This window comes from Olea europaea, chromosome 3 (genome assembly GCF_002742605.1).
Source record: "Olea europaea var. sylvestris chromosome 3, O_europaea_v1, whole genome shotgun sequence".
Classification (NCBI taxonomy): domain Eukaryota; kingdom Viridiplantae; phylum Streptophyta; class Magnoliopsida; order Lamiales; family Oleaceae; genus Olea; species Olea europaea.
Window position 1 is genome coordinate 11,007,173 of NC_036239.1, and position 20,744 is coordinate 11,027,916.

The window sequence follows — 20,744 nt, forward strand, 5'->3', positions numbered from 1 at the left end:
TTCTAGATGGAAGGTAGCTTCATTGATGAGGCATAATCTTGAGTCAATTGCTGTTCAATTTTATCTATTGCAAGATTGAAGTATCTTGATGCAAGCTAAAGTATAAGACTGCTTGTAGGAGTGCAACATTTCAGCTACAAGCATGGACCATTTCTCAAAAAGTGAGATTTTGGATTTCGTAAATTGGAAAAACACATATGGATTTATGAAACCGCAATGGAGAATTGGAGAGGTGGTGGCTATGGCCGTGGTAAACTTGTGGATGTGGTATGTTGGGATAGGATGGGAAAGAAGATGAAGAATTATTTATATATTTATTTTCTTTTTCTTTGTTATTTAATTGTTTTAATTATTTTGTGTGGACAAGTATAAATTTATCATTTCGTCTCTTTAAAATTGGTCAAATAAAGGTTAGACATTTGATTTTTAGTCAACTTCTAGATTTTTGGATATAAACCGTCAAGATATACTTTACTCGCACAAGTTTGAAAGGTTTTGGATCATCTTTGCTACAAATCAAAAGTTTGGGTAAAACCCTCAAAAAATTGAATAGATTTGGGACAACAGTTGCAATTTCCCTTACTAAAGTGAAAAATAGTCAGGTCTTATTTGTTAAAAAATGTGGAGTCACCAGCCATTGAAAATACTCGTATTTATATTTGTTATACCAATGATATTCATCATAGTCCAGAATCTCAATTTCTTCGAAGAGAGAAAATAACTTGTATAGAGAGGGAATAGGACGAATAGAAAGCGGTTTTGGGATTTGGTTAAAGTTTGATATGATTCCGGGGACGCTGAAAGAGAGAAGAATTTGAAAAAAAAAAAAAAAACTGGTGATAGAAAGGTTGTTTTGGTTACTGAAGAAACAAAAACAAAGGCGGTTTTGTAACTGAAAAAGTAAGAGAAAAATCAGCTTATAGGGCATCCTTTTTCACTCTTGAATGCTGTTACATGCACATTTATGTATCTACATAAATATAGAGAGAGAGTTACAGAGAGAGAGAGAGAGAGAGAGAGAGAGTTTGTGCATGAAAAGGAAAAATATTAAGTGGGTTTTGTTTGGATTATTGATTGATTGATGATGATGATGTTAAATGGGGGTAATTTGAAGTGCGTGATAGGATCGTTTCTTTCTTCTTCAAAATTTCCCCATTTTTTCTATTCGTTTCTAGGATTTTATTACAGAACATAATAAGTATTTAGTACCCCAAAACTTTTTCCATCTTTGTCATTCTTTCTTTCTTCTTCAGCTTTGAATGGCTCATGCTGATGGCGTCACAGCAGGAGGAGCTTCTCATATTGATACTGGTGAGTGTTCATATTTTTTTGTGGGTATGTGAATTTCAGTTTAGTTTTCTGGATTTTTGGTTGTTTTGGAAGTTTGGGAATCAGAGTGCAAAATATAGAAATTCTTAGTAATTTGTTGATTTTTACTAATTGGTTGTATGATTAGTACCACACCTAAGTACTTATCCTTAATTTATCTGGGCAGAATAAGCACTTTTAGACTCATATTACTATTATATGTTCCCTTGGTTGATTTGTGTTTCGTAGGTGTACAAAGCGATGATCTGTATAGGGAACTATGGAAGTTATGTGCAGGACCTTTAATGGATGTTCCTTCTATTGGTGAAAGAGTTTATTACTTTCCACAGGGTCACTTGGAACAAGTAGGCAGTTCTCGTCTATCTCCTGAGAGAACTTCTATCTGTTTGTTGATTTGTATTTTGATCATTGCCTATTCGATTTGCAGTTAGAGGCGTCTACTAACCAGGAGTTGAATCAACAAATCCCCCGGCTCAATCTTCCTTCGAAGATCCTTTGTCGCGTTTGTCATGTTCATTTGCTGGTATTTTTCTTTTCCTTCTTTTGATTTCTGATTCCAAAATCTATTCTCCTCCTCTCCTTGATTTTCTTGAGAAAAAAATTGTTCTAGTTTGTATGTTATATTGTTTTTGTTTCCATTTCTATTGATAGGCTGAAAGAGATACGGATGAAGTTTATGCGCAGATCACATTACATCCCGAACAAGATGTAAGCAGTTTATTTCATTAATATCACTTCTATTTACATTAGTCCTCTTTAGAATGAGGAATGTTTTAATTTTTGAGTGGATAAAATGTCAAATTTAACTATAATTAAATGATTTTTACAATTATTGCTATTCTTGTTCTTCAGTCCTTTTTGATGTTGGGAAGAACATTATATTGTACAAACATTCGTTAATCTTATATTTTCATTCTTGTAGCGTACTGAACCCGCCAGTCCCGATCTATGCCTTCCTGAACCACCAAGGCCAATAGTTCACTCGTTCTGTAAGATTTTGACAGCTTCTGATACTAGCACTCATGGAGGTTTTTCTGTTCTTCGAAAGCATGCCACAGAATGCCTGCCTCAATTGGTAAGTAATTACTTTTCAATCTCATTTGTTATTGTAAGCACATATATGATAATAACGTTTGCTTGCTTAATTTATCGAATATGTTGTCCACATAATTCACTCCATGAAAGAAGATATGGAGGTCATCTCACCTCAGTTGAGGCAAATAGGCCATGAAATAGGCGATTAGTGAGCTTCAAAGTGAATGTTTATGCATTGAACATCTGAAAAATGGTTATTTTTCTGCTTGGTTTCTTCTATTCTTGCATGCCTACTTCGTTTTCCCGGTCCATGCTTTTGTATACTATTTAAAGATTATTTTATCAAGCGTTTGAAATGTTCTGATATATAAGATGCTACTCGTGATCATTAAGGATATGAGTCAAACAACCCCAACCCAGGATTTGGTTGCTAAAGATCTTCATGGATATGAGTGGCGATTTAAACATATATTTAGAGGTAAGAATATACTATATTTATATCTACTTATTATTGTAGAATTTACTGTTTATTATCTATCTAGGTTGAGAATAGAAGCTTGAGTTTGCCACCAAGCTTATCCATTGCAAAGATAATCAATTTAAAACAACTAAGTGCATGTTTTGGATAAAACTCGACAATATAATAGAAAATTGCATGCAATCAGGTCAACCTCGGAGACACTTACTCACAACTGGATGGAGTATGTTCGTCACCTCCAAGAGATTAGTTGCAGGCGATGCTTTTGTTTTCTTGAGGTGGTTTTCGGTTCTGCCGATTGACGTTTGCTTTTTATTTCGACTATCTATAGACAGTGGTCTTATTTATGTGATTTACCACTGCTGTATTGCAGGGATGAAAATGGGGAATTGCGTGTTGGGGTTCGACGTCTTGCTCAGCAACAGAGCTATATGCCGCCTTCTGTCATTTCCAGCCAAAGCATGCATCTCGGAGTGCTTGCTACTGCCTCACATGCTATTACGACACATACACTGTTTGTGGTTTACTGCAAACCAAGGTGTAGCACCATTTCTCTTTCTTCATAAATTTGACACAATCTATTCTGCTGTACTAAACTCTAGCTTTGTTTATTGTACTATATGAGTGTTCAGGACGAGCCAATTCATCATTCGGTTGAACAAATATTTAGAGACCATGTGTCATAAATTTTCAGTGGGCATGCGTGTCAAGATGAAATGTGATGAAGAAGATTCTCACGAGAGAAGGTTCCTCGTTTCTTTTCTGTTCCTAGCTGTTTTTGATCTTTGAAGCTTATAAAATCTCAATCTTGATACAATTTATGTGCACCTTTCCAGGTTCACAGGCACTATTGTTGGTGTTGGAGATATTTCACCTCAGTGGACAGACTCTGAATGGCGCTCATTGAAGGTTAAAAACTGTCTTTTTAAGTTTTATCTCATACATTGATATGTTCTTGCTTATCCTCTCAATGTAATATTTTTCTTTTCAAAATTATTTCTCCTTTTAGATTCAATGGGATGAACCAGCAACCGTGCAGTGGCCAGAGAGGGTCTCACCATGGGAGATAGAGCCTTTTGTAGCTTCTACTTCTGTAAACATTGCACAACCAGCAACAAAAATCAAAAGACTTCGTCCTCTTGATCTACCACATACTGGTATATTTAGATTACTGCCTTTACATCTTTTAAGTGAACCAACAATGATGATTTGAGTGATGACTCTGTTAAGGATTAAGCCCTAATCCCTATCCCAATCCCAAAAGCAATAGAGAACAAAACGAAAAATAGAAACACACACAGAAACACAGTTTTATTGTAGTCACCCCTTAGTTAGAGAGCTACATCTACTAGTGAAACAAAGGTAACTTAATAAAAAAATATGAATGCTCAATATACCTCCATAATAATTAAGACTATAATTAAGCTTTACAAATTCTGACAAACATCTGGTGGCAATTGTAATATAGAAACTACAATCACTTCTGTTGCTTTCTTCTCTTACATGCAGGATCAACTACGTCTGTTGAATTGAGCCACTTTGGAAATACAATTGAAGTCCAAGCCAATGAAAACCAAGCTTTCCAGTTTTCGAAGGAGAAAAATCTGAATAGCAGCACTCCGAACAACAGCGGCTTTTGTAGTTCTAGATCCCACGCTGGTGGAATGCAGCCACCGACTTCGCTTTTGAATGATTCTCTAAACCATTTCCAAGAATCCATAGATGTCAATAAAAATGTGGCAGTCCGAACTGTTCTTTTCGATTATAAGTCTCCTGTCTCGTCAAGGGGGAGTGATTTCCTTGAACAAGTTGAAAGCAGTAAAAAGTTGGAGAATTCTTCGGTCTGCCGGTTATTTGGTGTTGATTTAAGGAACAATTCATATAATATACCTCCAGCGGAGAAGGTATTGCCCTGTCCAAACATCGATGTCCAGGCTCCAAGTAACAGATCAGAAGCCGATTGGATGAAAAATCCCGACCACTTGAAAACATTTAAAGAAAAACAATGTGTTCTAGTGGAGGGAATATGGAAGGATACACCAAGCAAGCAAAGTTTTGCTTCATCTTCAAGAACCCGTATTAAGGTGAGTTCACCTTATTATATGAATTTCAAAATTGTCATTTAGGACTTAGAAATCCATCTGTTTCGTTTTAGGTGCAAATGCAAGGGATTGCTGTTGGACGTGCTGTTGACTTGACTGCATTGATGGGTTACGATGGCCTTGTTAACGAGCTGGAGAATATGTTTGAGATTAAGGGAGAACTTGGTCCTCGAAACAAATGGGAAGTAGTTTACACCGATAATGAGGGGGACATGATGCTTGTAGGCGATGATCCATGGCCGTGTGTAGCTTGAAACTCTTGATTTTCAACGGTTTAGTTTTATTAGATAATTTTGTCACTTACTCTTTTATTTTTGGTTGTTCTGCAGCGAATTTTGTAAGATGGTCAAGAAGATTTGCATCTATTCGAGCGAGGAAGTGAAGAAAATAAATCCGAAATGCGAATTTCCATCTTCGTCTATAGAAGGTGAAGGCACTATAGCAAGTTTAGATTCAGAGCCAAAATATGAGGCATAGAAATTGTTGTGTCATTTAGGAGCCTTCCTAAATAGGTAGCAAAAGCTAATGAAGTGAACCTTATGAAGGCCACATTTTAAGGTCTGTTAGTACTAAATACTTTGGTTTTGTAATATCAGGTTTTCGTTTGATTGACAACTTTTGAGTCTGTAAAAAATGTAGACATGCTTTTCTTATGATGGCAAACTAATGTTTGTACTTTTATGAAATGTCTCCTGTTTATATTTATATTTGTCTATAAGGGAATCTGCAATGGAATATTCTAAGTGTACATAATGGACACCATAATGGTGTCCATAATGTCGAGGTGGCGCCCCCTTATTGGAGGGGGCGTCTGTGGGCCCGGCGCCTCCTCCAATGGAGAGGCGCCACCTCGAGATTATATGTACTTCAAGAATGGTCCATCTGCAATATATCTTATCTGGCTGTTGTACTTATTTATATAAAGACGCTTCTATTTTTTTATTTTATTTTTTAATTTTTTCCTGTAACGTATAATCTACGAGAATTAAGAAAGATTAAAAGTAAAAAAAATTTGTTCTTCAGTCAGTCCAATCTTGTTCAAGGTTGCATACTAAACATACCCTCAGACTTGTGGTGAGCCAGGTCCTAGCCTCATTTCTCAATCGGCAAAGGATTCTTGAAATTGTATTTTTCTGAATTTTCGCCTGTGAGAGAAAAAAATCGATAATATTAGTGTGAATCAACTAATTTATAGGCTGAAATCAAATTAAGAGTTTGACCTTGATTTATAAGGATTAGCGTATAGACGGAACATTGCGAACATTTAAAAAAAAAAAGGAAAAAAAAAAAAGAAGAGGCTATGAAATGTCCTCTCTCCATTGTAATAGAGTGCTGAAAAGAATTTTTTTCCTCCCTTTAGTGCAATTTTTGGCTCATAAGAGGATGTGATCCACAACCTGTCCATTCAACCCATAATGGATTTGGGATTTGGTAGAAGCCCTAAGTTGGTTAGATGAATTATGATAATGGGCCGAGCTTGGACAGTGTTAAAGTGAGCGGTTTGAATTTGGGCCTCAAAGTAACACTACCAACCGAGTACAATCCATGGTTGACAGGTAAGATTGTTTTCAATAAGGGAAGAATACATGATTACAAAGTTTAAGCCCTTGTTGCCTCACTTTAGAGGAGAAAATGAATTTTTGAATAGTATATTGATAGAAAATGTGTGGTTAAAAAATAAGAAATTTTTTTTGATTTGCGTATAATATTATCTTATTAAAGAATGTGTGGTTGAAATTGTGTCAAATCACTGTTGAAGAATGTATTTTAATGGAAAAATATGCACAAACAAAGGCTAAATATACATTTCAAAATACAAAAACATATGAAAAAAATTTAAAATCAAATGTGATCACCATAACATGTCAAGATTGTAATAATACACAACTATAGTTACAGTCACAAATCACATATGGTCAAAATTACAAAGACAAATTATGAATCATGATCATAAATTTAGTCACAATCATGCATTTTTTAGGTCATAAGTTATTTATTGGTGACAATTCTCTATTTTATCGGTTACATATTATTTATTAATTACAAATTAATTATTTTATTGATTACAATCACCCAAATAATTGGTCACAAATACTTTTCACTCCACCCCACCCCCCATCGACACCAATTGAATGTTGCATCACCTCACCACCATCGTCGTACCCCTCACCACCAACAACATTTACAAACCACCAACAAAAACCACCCTGCTAAGTAGATTGGATCAGATCGAAGGTGGAAGAAACCATCCCAAAACCCTAAAATGATCATTACTACGTGCAGTGTGCAAAACTCCAAAACCACAGCAACAACGATAACTGATGTTGATGACCGAAGAAGTGATGAGCGATGGTAGTAACCCAAAAGCGATGGGAGGATGAAGAAGTTGAGAAATTTTGTGACCTTTTGTTTTGATAGAACATGAATTAGAGTTAAGGAGTGGGGGTAGGTGGGGGTGGAGAGGGTATACCTAACTTTTAAAAGGTTATAGTTAAAATTTGATTTTTTTATTTTTTTATTATTTTTTAATGATAAGTTAAAATGTAGGGGTATGTGTAATTCACTTGTTTTAAATCGTAATAGTGAATAATTCATGTTCAATATGTATTCATAAATATTAGGATCTCCATTATACATTTAATGTAGATGTCGAAAGTGAATATGGTGATGCATTGGATCAGATGTAAGATTATCAAGTTTAATTCCTCACAATCTTCTTCACTTTCTAACATTCGGTCAGTTTTAGACGATCTACATTGATTGTTACGGTAATAAAATAAACATTAGGACACGTCTTTGAGATAAATTCATAATATTTTTAAAATAAAAATTAATTATGATTGTTCATTAATTGGAAAAGCCTTTTGGTAAGAAGACAAAAACTTCAAATAAAGTTGGATTTGCTTCTTAAACTTGCATTGGTGTAAAGCAGAAGCACTGCTTATCATGAGTCAGCTGAGGTGACTCTTCTGTTATTTTCTATTAAAAATAATTGACAATGGATTAATAAATTTCCATTTTTTAAAAAATTAAACTCATTTCTATTGTTTAATTAAATATTTAAAAAATGTGATTCTTACTACAATTCGATATTTTTTTCATCTTATATTTTACTAGGATCTTGTTTTAAGGTGGTAATGGTTAGGTTTGGGTAAAACTTTCGTCTAAATTGAACCTATGTATTTTTTGTTACTTACAAAAATACCCTTAAAATTAGGTATCTTTTGAAGAATCATATTAAAATTTTTTTGAAAGTAAAAAATACTGTGTAAAATTAAAAAGTTGTCACTTTTTTATTAAAATTGTCACTTTAAAAAAAAAAGAAAAAAGAAAGACAATGTCACTTTTAAAAGTTTAGTGTCACTTTTCTATTAAAAAAAATTACATACAATGTCACTTGTATTAAAAAGTGATGTTTGTCACTAAAAAAGGTGACAGAAATTTCAAAACGACTATTGAAAAAAAAAAGGTGAAAAAAAAAATGACAATTGCTAAAAAAAGTGACAGAAATTTAAAAAAGTGACATAAATTAAAAAATGTTACATAGATTCAAAAAAGTCACAAAAAAATGACAATCACTTAAAAAGTGACAAAGTAAAAAAAAAATGTGACGAACACTCGAAAAGTGACGAAAGTGACACTTTCCACTTTTTTTTTTATTTTAAAAACAACATACAGTATCACTTTTATTAAAAAAAATGATGTTTGTCATTCAAAAAAGTGATAAAAATTAAAAAGAAAAAAGAACAGCGACAAACGCTAAAAAAAGTGATGAAAAATGTGACAAACCCAAAAAAAATGACAAAAAATAAAAAAAGTAACGCACTCAAAAAGTGATAAAACAACAATCAAAACCTAAGTTTGTCACTCAAAAAAGTGATAGACAATTTAAAAAGAAGTGAATAACACTCAAAAATGATGATTAAAAAAAAAAGTGACAAAGGCTAAAAAAAAAGTAGCAAAACGCAACTTCAAGTGATATGATTTCATCCTCAATTCGTCAACTACGAAAAAATGAATTACATCTGAATTGATTAATCGATTTCTCTGCCAGGAGATCATGCTCAAGTAGAATTGAATAAACAACATGAGAAAGAGAAACAAAGCTAGCAGACCAGAGAAAATTGCACAAGTTGATAATTTAAGCTACTCGAAAATCGAATTAATCAATAAATCAATCCCAGTATAACAATCGGGAATACCTAAGAATCTGAGAATTTGAGCTCACAAATTTACTCTTTCGAGCCACTAGTCAACCTCAATGCACAAGATTGTCCCACGTAGGGAAAAAACTTAGGTAGGGCGGTCGCACCACATAGAGACAGTAAAAACACCAAAAAGAGAGAGAGAGAGAGAGAGAGAGAGAGAATTGTGTAATAATATGACTAAGCACATTAATTCTCAAAAATGAGAAAATGAATGGAAAAAAATTATTTCAAAAGTGATTTTGTACACAGCGAGGTTTAGAATTTCTCTCTATAATTGGTGGGTGGTTTTAGGGGTTTTGGGAAATTTTAGGGCGTAATTATTACGGTCGTTAGAGATTTTAATTTATTTAAGTGTAATAATCTAATTTGTTCTCTTTTTAGAATAGAAAGCGTAGTTCCCTCTAATATTTTTAGAGCGAGAAAATGAATTAAGTCCATTACTTTGAGATTTTCTCTTCAAAAGTATTTCCAAATTCTATTTCTTCCTGTTTGCATGGATTTAAAACCTTAATTTATATAAGACTAATTATATTCAATAATCACACCCCGATTTGCAGAGAATCTTCCGTAGGCAGTGCTAGGGTGGTCGCACCGCCATCAAGGAGTGCCACCTCGGCTGATGGCCCACACACACACCTCCAAGGTGTGTGGGCCATTGCCGAGGTGGCGCCTTGACGTTGGGCGGGCGAACCATCCACTGAAAATTTTTCCCACGATTTGACACTTTCAAAGAGGGGGTACAGTGAGTAGCCAAGGGCTTTCGCCAATGGAGTAAAAATATTCAATAAGTTCTATCGGATTTCACTACCTTTTTTATAATACTCAAAAGTAAACAAACGTGATCGATACATTTTCATGCACCAATTTCCACAAGTAGTAAACTATAATCACATAATTATCTGGTGGAATGATTGAAGATTTCAAAAACATAATGTTAATGGAGAAAAATAAGTTAAAATTTGATTTATTATATAGTCCAATACTATGTAAAATTTCATTCGGTTACGGGTGTCACTAGCGTTCTCCCATCTTTTTATTGCATGCTTTATAAGTTAAATCGAGTGCTACTAAAACATGCCTTTAGAATTTTATACTTCTCAATTCAACTAAAACATTTGGCAATGTTTTAAAATTCGGCCTGGTTCCTATTCTTCCAATCGAACAGATTGGTGCAGTCCCAAGATTGATATTTGATAAAGATTAGTCAAAGAAAGTTGGAAAATGTACACAAATATTTAGCCCTTGTTTGATTCTCGTTACCTGAAAATGAAAATGGAAGGAATAGTATTTTGTAGAAAAATGAGTGGTTGAAAAAGAAGGAAAGGTATTCGATTTACGTGTAATATTATTTTATGGAAAATTGTGTGATTGAAAATAGGAGAAAAAAATGTAATGTAATGTAATTTAATTTAATGGGGATTAAACAGGGGCTTAGTTATAATGGCTATCTTGCAAATTTTGACCCAACATTCTTCGACTCACAACTTGCATTTACCAGTAAAACTGCAACTTAGTAGAGTTCATTAGTTGCTTGCTATTCTTTTTCTTTGGATTCTTAAAGCCATATTGTGCTTCAATTTCAGCAATGAATAATCATATTATCCACTTCTGTACATGCTTTTTGTACATGCTTTTTAAACCCTCCGTCCCCTAAATATAGACTTGCTCCCCTTTTATGTTTGTTCCAAATTATAGGAACTTTCCTAGTTGAGAGTATAGTCGATTTCTTAATTTTTTAATGTCTCTATTTAATGCGTCTTGTTATCAACAAATATGAACCATTCTTATTTAAAACATTATTTAATGTGAGGGTGTATTTGAAAAAATGTAAGTAAAATTTATATTTACAACGATATTAATTATATTTTCTTAATATGTGCGAAAATGAAAGAAACCTTATCTCTATGGGACGGAAGGAGTATGATTTTGGGTCTCACTGAGTAACTGTTTTCCATGTAAGAGTTTATAGAAATGGACAACAGAGCCATTAAAAGAAGCTATGACAATGTGGAAATAGATTGAAACAGGAGTAATATTTAGGACAAAGAGTATCAAAAAACAAATCTGTCTTTACCTGCTCAATTTGCTACCTACGTGTACCCAATAAAACATTAAATGAAAATTCGTAAATTTATTCTCAGTCTCCGACTACCATGGAATTACAAAGGAGTTGTAGAAAGACCTCTGGAATTATCTCTTAAGACCAGATCAGTCCTGTTTCTTACCAGTCATACCAGCAACCACCTGCAAGGGAAGAAGATACCTTAAACGACCGTAGAAGGTAAGGCCTTTTTCTCATGGCACCGAGGAGAGGAAGAAAGTTTAGGCATTCTATTGTATACAAAAAAAAAAAAAAAAAAAAAAAAAAAAAAAAAAAAAAAAAAAAAAACCCCCCCTAAAGAAAAAAAAGAAAAAAAAAAAGAGCTCCTCTCTGTCTTGGACACCTCATCTATATGTAAACTATTATGCAACGCCATTATATACCAGTAGCATTATTCTTCTAATAAATTCTTGCCACAAGAATATCATGACAAATTGGAGAAAGTACTAGTGTAATTCATAATTTAAACTGCAGGGAACTAACAAAATTCTCATTCAAATACTAACTATTAACAGGAGAATTTTCCTGTCATTTGAATTGCTAGAGCTACTATTAGATATTAGTCTCAATTTCCGAGCAATGCTTACAACACCTATTTCAATGTGAAATGTAGAAATGTAGAGTACGCGAAAATGGGGTAAAGGGTCAATGTAACCCCTTTAGCTACCTAGTCATATTGGGCTCTTTAAGCATACTTTATTAACAAATTCCTTTGAGTAACAGTCTAATTCAATGATCATATACCAAATGTCAACCAAGCTATCCATTATATTGTCAATATAAGATCCATTGTTTGCCCCAAGTGCCCCTTGAACTTTTCACTAACTTGCAACAGAAGAGAACAGAGCAAATTACCCCTAGATTTACGATACAAAAGAATTTGTGAGATCAGGATTTAGCTCCTCTTTGATAGGAATTAAAATCTAGATTTTAATATAAATCAAATCAACAATTAATTTTAATCACATATTTTTTGTATCCCACAATTGTTCAATCACACGTTTCATTAACTTCTATCAATATCTATTAAAAATCTAATTTTAGTCCCCCCACCAAACAGGGTAGAATTCATAATATCAGTTTTCGCAGGTTATGAGCTTAAAAATTTGAGTCTTAAAGCTACCGAAGTACTCACTAGAGGCCCAAAAAAGCAGGCCCAAGATCTTTCTTTAAAGATCACAATGGAAGTCTAGAAATAAAAGTAGGACCTAGGAGCGGAAGACAAGTTGGAAAATTCAAATTGCAGTCAATGAAGATGACCTATGATGCACCGACACGAACACGTGTGTCTACTTATTAATTTTTCTTGTTGAAATCTTTTAAATATAGTACTTATTTATTATTTACTAATAATTTTGAGTTAAAATATATAATATTTTTAATAAAAAAAGAAAAATATTTATGGTAGAGTACCCGAGGAGTGTTGGAATCGACACGTGTAAAACAAGGACACACTACCCTATTTGAAATGTCCGTGCTATAGATATGATGACAGTGATCGAATAAATGGAGCTTCTATAAACTCAAATACCCTACTTGATTGAAATGTGAGATAATACCAACGGATTTTTCTTTTAACCTTTATAAATAGGCTACTTCTAAATATAATTACTTCTATTTCTTGTGATCTGACACTATTAAGGAGGAACTTCAACCTTACTACTTTTCAAGCAGATCATTTCAAGACAATCAAGTCCATTGCTCACATCAACACCTTAGTTTCTTTAATAAATCTAATTTTTTCTAGAGGGGGTCAGACAAATTGAGACCGCAGCCCGCATTCTTTATGTAAACTGTGAGATTAAGAGGAAAAAAACACTGAGGTGTGAGAGCAGGAGTGGAGAGGATGATAATACACAAATAGAAAGTGCTAAATAGTAGAGATGGCGGTATATGTTCCTACTGTGCATATTCTGCTATATCCACTGGTATCAGTGGTTTATTTATTTGGCATAAATATGCCCTTTGTATATGAGATACATAGAGGTGGTGAGCAAAACGGACTATTGGTGGCAATCATGGGTCTGTAGTTATGGTCATACGCTTCCTATATGAGATGCATAGAGATGGTGTGAGAGGCGGACTAGCAGTGGAAGTGATGGGTCTATATTTATATGGAATGCATTGACATTGGAGGGCCAAAATAAGGATATGCAAGGAAACAGAGAGTGGATTCTAAACAAAAGGAGATCTCATGATAGTCTGGTGAGATATCATTCACCCTGTTTCTCATAAAAGAGAGTAGATAGTTTCTAACAAACCAATAAAGGCTTGTCCAGTGGTACAAGAAAAACCACGACAACCCAAAAAAAATAATAATAATAATAAATAAATAAAATGGTTAGGGGTAAATTTATCTCATTTGTTATTGAACTCCAAGATGAATATTAAAAACTTCTATATATGTCAGTATAGTAACCCATTTAAACTAGGTGACATTGAAAAACTTTCTGCCATGTAAAATGCATAATCACCAATTTTTTCAGCAAAAACATAACCCTGCACTTATAGTCGAAATGGAGCTATTCATTTCAAACTGAGGTCCAGACAAGCATAAGAAGCGATGCTACATAAACCTTATTCTACTCTGTAGGACGGTGTACCATTTAGAAGGGGAAAATATTAACGTGCACTGTTGATGACTGTAATCATTGTAGGAAAAATAATTAATTGCAGTTATGCGTAGAATAGTAAAATGCAAAAATAAAATTTATTGACTGATTGGACCTTATGACAGCACGATGTCCTAAAGTGAAATTGCCGTTTGATAATTGCTGCGACCTCCGAGGACAATCACTCTCAGGATATAATGATCATAAACCATTTGTGCAACAATCATGAATGATTTTTTAGAACTCTCAAGTATACTCCAGAATATATGTAAAAACCCAAGTATAAAAATTTTAGAATATGGGAAATTATAATTTCGTTTCTGATGATTTTGTTTTTTGATATGTGTTTTCTGCAAAACGAGATGTGAATTTATATAGACAAATTGGATGTAACTGCCTCCTCTATGATCTAGAAAAATATGCAAAATTTTAATGACTTTGTGGCTAGTGGTTTTTTTTTTTTTTTTTTGGTGATCATGGATGTCCGGACCAGCTTACGGCACCTCGACTAATCCCACGGAGCTCTGAAATTTACAGTCAGGTACTCACCTCAATGACTCTGAGAAGACTCGAACTAGTGACTATTGGGGAGCAAATCCAAGACCTGACCACTGAGCTACCTCTCGGGGTTCTGGCTAGGAGGTTTTTATATTGGGTTGTTAAAAATGTCATATTATATTGGGTAATTTGGCCCATTAAATAATTTCGAAAATAAATAAAATTATTTTAATCAAGGAAGTCCAAGGTCCCAATCAAAGACTTTTAAATTATTGCGTGGGAAGTGACCCGAACCCCTGACCTCCCACACAAATGCCACATTTTCCACCCCTTTGGCACTTCATCTAGATTAATTATTTCTTTCACATTTTATATATCTAGTATAAATATCTAACAATCATTCCAAAAAATAAGAAACGGCTCATGAATTGCTGTGCAATGTAAGATGCAAAGTTACAATAGGAAGATAACATTAACCATTATATCCAACCAGGGTGTAGCAAGGAGATGGAGAAGAGGTTTTGCATAATTATTCATAATCCAGTAAATCACTTACATCACTCAAAGCAGGCTGTGGAACTTTCTTGCTTGTTTCAAAAGAATCTAGCATGGGCCTCACAACTGCTGGAAGAAAGAGTCCTGAAATTTTTGCAATCCAAATCTAGTAAGATGGGACATACCTTTAATTTCCACATATAGAAACCTACGATTAAGTACATTCTGTTTCCAGACAAGCGAGCAAGACATCATCTACTCAAGAAATCTCTACACACTACAAATATAAGGACAACATTCTCCGTGTATTTAAATTGTGCATTTCCATTTAGAAGATTAAAGACCAGAACAAATAAGCAATCATACAAATTACAAGATTAAGAGGTAAGTGTTTAAGAACTTAAAGAGGGGACAAATTTATTTATTTAAATAGTCATTAAAATGTTTTCACGTGCAGCCCAAATACATATTTTCATTGAAGACCTCCATGACAGATGCACAAATTTTGTAATGACAGTGATACTCGAAACTAGGACATTGTCTCATCTACTATATCATTGAACTATGCAGTCCCAAAGCTTAGACTTTAAAGATGGGACACGTTTATCTATTCAAATTTCGTGTTCAGTAGATGGAGCAATGACGGAATAAACCAACATATGTAGGATTTTTCTGAACAAATCGGACAAAGTAGATGTGGGGTTACAGAACAGAAGATCGAAAAATCTCAATTCAATATTGACTTAGTTCATCGTAATTCATGATTCAGCGATCCAAATTCAATTCGCCGAAATCTAATATGAGAAGCATTAACAAATTAAAAAAATCACAATCATAGGCGTAAACATTTAACATTTGAATCAATCCAACAAACGTAGGCCATATAAGACAGAAAATCGTATGAAATCAAATGAACGGAATGAATTCTTCATATCTACTTGATCAAAATACAACACACGACTACACTAGTCAATACTAACCCACGCCAGCGATAAGGCAGGAAGCAGCGACGATGGGCTCTTGAACCACGAACATTTTCAGCTTCTCCATTAACGGCATCTTTCCCAATTCCCCCTTCTACTCTTCTCTTCCCCTGAGTTCTAGCGAACAAGCTTTAGTCTTTCTTTTATTCGTGGGCCTTAAAAAGTTTGGTTTAGCCCTAGTTTGACCCCATTTATCCCACCTTATCTTAGAGCAGAGAATGTGAAATTACTGTTCATTTTTATCACATAAATTTTCACATGAACTTGGTTTGAACTATAGCATTATTTTCACACGTCGTTTCAACGATTTCTTCATTTTTACACACTACTTTGATTAAAGACAATACTATATATTTTATATAATAAAAGAAATTACAGACAAAAATAGAAATAATTTATTATAAAGTTATTAAATTATAAATGATTTAAACATATTTAATTCAAATTTAACGAATGTCGTTCTATCTTAAAGAATGTATAAATATTATTTTATTAAATTCAATGAAACAAATAAAATAAAGGAAAGTTACAAAAATTAAATAAATAATATATAAATAATTATTAACAAATAAAATAAAGGAAAGTTACAAAAATTAAATATATTATTTTTATTAGTTAAAATTGAAAAAATTAAATTTTTTACCATAAAAGAATTAAAAAGAATTTTATATTGAAACATATACCAATAAAATTATCCCTCCATAAAAATAAAAAATAAAATAAAATAAAAATTCTCCGTGGACGGAGAGAATCTCTTCTTTAAAAAGGAGAGTAAAAGAAGTCGACTTTTCATCAAAATGAGAGAACTCTCCTTTTGCACGAAGTGTTATATGCATGGAATGAAACCACTCCGTGCGTAAAGTGATTCCACGGAGTGGTTAAAATTTTTTTCCCCTTTAGATGTATTTAGTTTTTTATATTAAATATTAATAAAAAAATTACACTATCTAGAATGTAAAAAGTTACTTATAAGTAAAAAAATCACTTCGAATTATTTAAAATTAATAAAAAAATCTATAATTGTAAAAGCTACTTATAGATAAAAAAATACTAACTTTAACATTTTTAAGTAAATTTAGATATATATTTAATATTTTTAAATTTAAATATTAATAAAAATTATTATGAATAAAATTAAAAAAACAATCTCCAGCAGAAAGCCTTTTTTTTAAATAAAATAAAATTATTTAATGTAATTTTTTATTAATATTTAATTTTTTATAAATATTTACTTTAAAATGTTGAAGTTAATATTTTTTTATCTATAATTACCTTTTATAATTATTTATTATTTTTAAATAACTTGAAGTGATTTTTTTATTTATCAGTAACTTTTTACATCCTAGATGGTGTATTCTTTTTATTAATATTTAAAATTTTAAAAACTAAATATATGTAAATATTTATACTTAAAAAAAATTAAGTTAATATCTTTTTTATTTTTACTTATATAAAGTAGCTTTTTACAATTATAAGAGAATTATTACTTTTTAAATTTTAAAAGTAACTTGAAGTGCTATTTTTGTGCAGAGCTAGATTGTTCATTTTTGTTACATGTGTTTTCACATTCAATTGGTTTAAAATGGGTTTGGTCAAAGTGATTTGGTATTTTTTTATTATATTATATTATATTATAAAGAAAATAAATAATGTACTATCTATCACTCTTTGAAGTCGCTCATTCTCTCTACTTCAATTCCAAAATTCCAGTTTTCATCTGTGAAAAAAAAACTCTCTAAATTTTTGTTTCTTTCTGTGGGAAAAAAAGTCTTGCAGTTCTTATCTTAATCGTAGGGAAGAAATTGCGACGATTAACTTTGGGTATGTGCTTGCAAATTTTTTTATTTTTTTTTTGTTTGTGTTTCTGTTTTTTGGTTTTTTTTTTGGATTATTTAAGGTATGTAGTTTTTATTTTTGTGTATAGATGAAAATGTAGCTTGACTCATCCTCCTCTACTTAGATGTGAGGTATATTCTTATCTCTATATATATGTGAAAATCTAACTGAAGTTTTCTTTTTTTTTCTTTGGATATGGCTATGAAATTTATATTTTTGTTGGATGTTTATTTTCTCGTAGATTTGTTTCTTATTTTCTTCGCCTTTATTTAATGTAATATATGTTTTTCTTTCTGTCTTTTTTTGTTGTGTGTGTAAAACTTAGTTGCCCGTTTCTTTGTTTACACTTATTTACTTGAGTCACTGAAAATTTTTCGATTATTGTTTCTTTTATTTGAGTTCAGTAAATTTTACATTGTGTTGAATGTAGTATTATTATTATTTGTTAGTTTTTAACTGAATTAATAATTTTTCGTATTATTCAAATTAGTGATAAATTCATTGTTATGATGGATTCTCTGAAAAAATTGACAAAGGACGAGCTTGGTTGTTTTGATCTTGAAACTTTATCCCAAAGCACAAATAAATCATATAATGCTTTCATTTGCCAACAACAAAATTGAAGGCAGGCAGATAGGAGGTATCGAATTCAAACTGTAAGTATTGATCGTCGTAAGAGGATAAATGATCCAATGTTATCTAAAAATAATAGTTCTGGCGTTGATTATGGGCATGAATATTTAATACATTCTCATTCTGAGGCTTCTACTTCGAATGAAAAGATGATTAATGTTGTTTATTCTGAATTACATGAAAGTTCTAATTTGTTTAATATACCAACTACTGCATATGTATTACCGACATGCACTTATTGTACGCATTGTGGCGTACGCAAATTGTATAGAGAAACCAAGAGTTTTTGTTCCTCTGATGGAGAAGTTAAACTTTTTATGTCTGATTCACCGGATGAATTGTATGCTTTATTTACGTCTAAAGAACATGCATGTATGGAATTTAAAAAATTTGCACGTGAATATAACAACCACTTTGCTTTCACTTCATTTGGTGCAAAGTACGATAAGGAACTTTTTAAAGCATACAAATGTATTTATACATTTAGAGTTTAGGGACAAATATATCATTATGTAAATCAACTTATGCCGAATAATAATACGCCTTCTTATATGTAATTATATTTCTATGATATAGATAATGACTTCAAAATCATATAAAAACTTCAGAAAAATCTGGTAGAATCCACTTTGCTTATTCTAATTGAAATCTTGAAGGTAAATCCATATAGTAAATTATTTAGGTCTCTAAATAATATAAACAATTTTTATGAGCATAAAATACAAATAAGATGTCACCCAGGACTCGATCAGAGAGTCTTTAATACTTCGTCGGCGTCTCAAGTAGTTGCTGAATGGGTTGAGGATGATGAAAACGTAAATATTCATGTTCGTGATATTACTATATAAGAACATTCTGGTGACTCGCATATGGTTCATTATTATTATGGTTGTTATAATCATTTGCAATATCCTTTGCTTTTCGTGTTTGGTGAATATGGTTGGCATGAAAGTATTCAAAGATACGAAAACACATCTTCTCAGCTTGCACAGTTGGTCGACCATGTTGCTAATCCTAATATAATAAATTTTGCAGTTCAAATTATTGAAAAAGAGGTCGAATGTTTGTTTATATACTTTATCATGTCTCTGTTTTATCTCCATAGATGTGATATTTGAAGTAAATATACAATTTGCTTCATTTACTATTCGTACAAGTTATATATTAGACCTTCTGGTAAGTCTGTGTAGCTTCATACTAGCAGACTTTTCCAACAATATATTGTAGATATGTACGTTAAGATTTAGACATCCATGTTAGATTATTTTCGTAATAATCAGAAACAAATTCGTGCTAAACTATATCAAAGTATTGTAAATAGTGTATATAAAGGAGAAACTAGATGGTAAAAAATCGGAAAGAAAGTTGTTTTACCACTATCCTTTACATGTGGACCTAGAGATATGATAATGAGGTACTTAGATGCTATGTCTCTAGTCTAACGTTATGGAAAACCAGATTTATTCTTAACTATAACATGTAATTTAAATTGACCAGAAATCAAGTAAGAATTAAAACACAATGATGAGGTTCAAAATCAATCAAATCTGATTATACGTGTATTTATAGCAAAATTAGAAGAATATAAAAATGATTTATATAAAAACAATATTTTTGGTCTTGTTATTGCTCATATATATATATGATTGAATTTAAAAAAAAAAAAAAAGTCTCCCTCATGTACATCTATTGCTGATTTTTAACTGTGGTCATAAAATTTCTTCCACTAAACAAGTTGATAGGATAGTCTCTTGTGAAATTCCTGATAAAAATTTACACCCTCATCTTCATTCTATTATTGTAAAACACAATTTGCATGGTTCTTGAGAAAATCTAAATCCTAAAAGTGTATGTATGATGACAAATAACGATTGTAAAAATAAATATCCTAAAGATTATTGTAATAATACTATATTTGTTGATAATTCATACTCGTTGTATAGGAGGCGTAATAATGATATTTGTGTCAGACAATCAATGGGTTGTACCATACAATCCTTATTTAAGTGTAAAGTTTGACTGTCATATCAATGTTGAAGTATGTTATTCTATTAAAGTTGTAAAATATTTGTACAGATGTGTATACAAAGAACATGATCATATTAATTTTTTCGTTGGAAAAAATGAGACAAACAAAGACGTCGATGAAATCTCTACTTACCGATTTGCTAGATGGATATCTCCACCTGAAGTTATATGGAGGATTTTTTCTTTCAATTTGTTAGAAATCTATCCAATTGTTTGTGCTCTACAACTTTATATTGAAGATCGTCAATGTGTAACTTACAAAAATACGGACGATTTATCTGATGTTATTGAAAATGAAAATACCAGAAGAACAATGTTAACCGAATTTTTTCGAGTGAACAAAGTAAACGAATTTGCTCGAATGCTTTTGCATCGAGATTTTTTTACACATTTTGTTTGGAATGCA

At 32.1% G+C, this 20,744-nt stretch overlaps 2 protein-coding genes across 2 annotated transcripts; one reads left to right on the plus strand and one right to left on the minus strand.

Moving 5' to 3' along the window:
• Positions 1–664: 664 nt before the first annotated feature.
• On the plus strand, positions 665–5,607 carry LOC111386039 (auxin response factor 11-like). The gene is made up of 15 exons (XM_023010472.1): positions 665–900; positions 1,254–1,311; positions 1,558–1,673; positions 1,757–1,852; positions 1,981–2,037; positions 2,252–2,404; positions 2,758–2,842; positions 3,030–3,120; positions 3,216–3,380; positions 3,475–3,588; positions 3,679–3,751; positions 3,852–3,999; positions 4,352–4,926; positions 4,998–5,185; positions 5,274–5,607. Exons 2-15 carry the CDS (start codon positions 1,260–1,262, stop codon positions 5,419–5,421), a joined length of 2,061 nt encoding a protein of 686 aa, XP_022866240.1. The 5' UTR covers positions 665–900; positions 1,254–1,259; the 3' UTR covers positions 5,422–5,607.
• Positions 5,608–11,139: 5,532 nt separating this feature from the next.
• On the minus strand, positions 11,140–16,012 carry LOC111386049. The gene is made up of 3 exons (XM_023010480.1): positions 15,839–16,012; positions 14,920–15,002; positions 11,140–11,396 (listed from the first exon to the last, which is right to left on the minus strand). Exons 1-3 carry the CDS (start codon positions 15,915–15,917, stop codon positions 11,361–11,363), a joined length of 198 nt encoding a protein of 65 aa, XP_022866248.1. The 5' UTR covers positions 15,918–16,012; the 3' UTR covers positions 11,140–11,360.
• Positions 16,013–20,744: the final 4,732 nt, after the last annotated feature.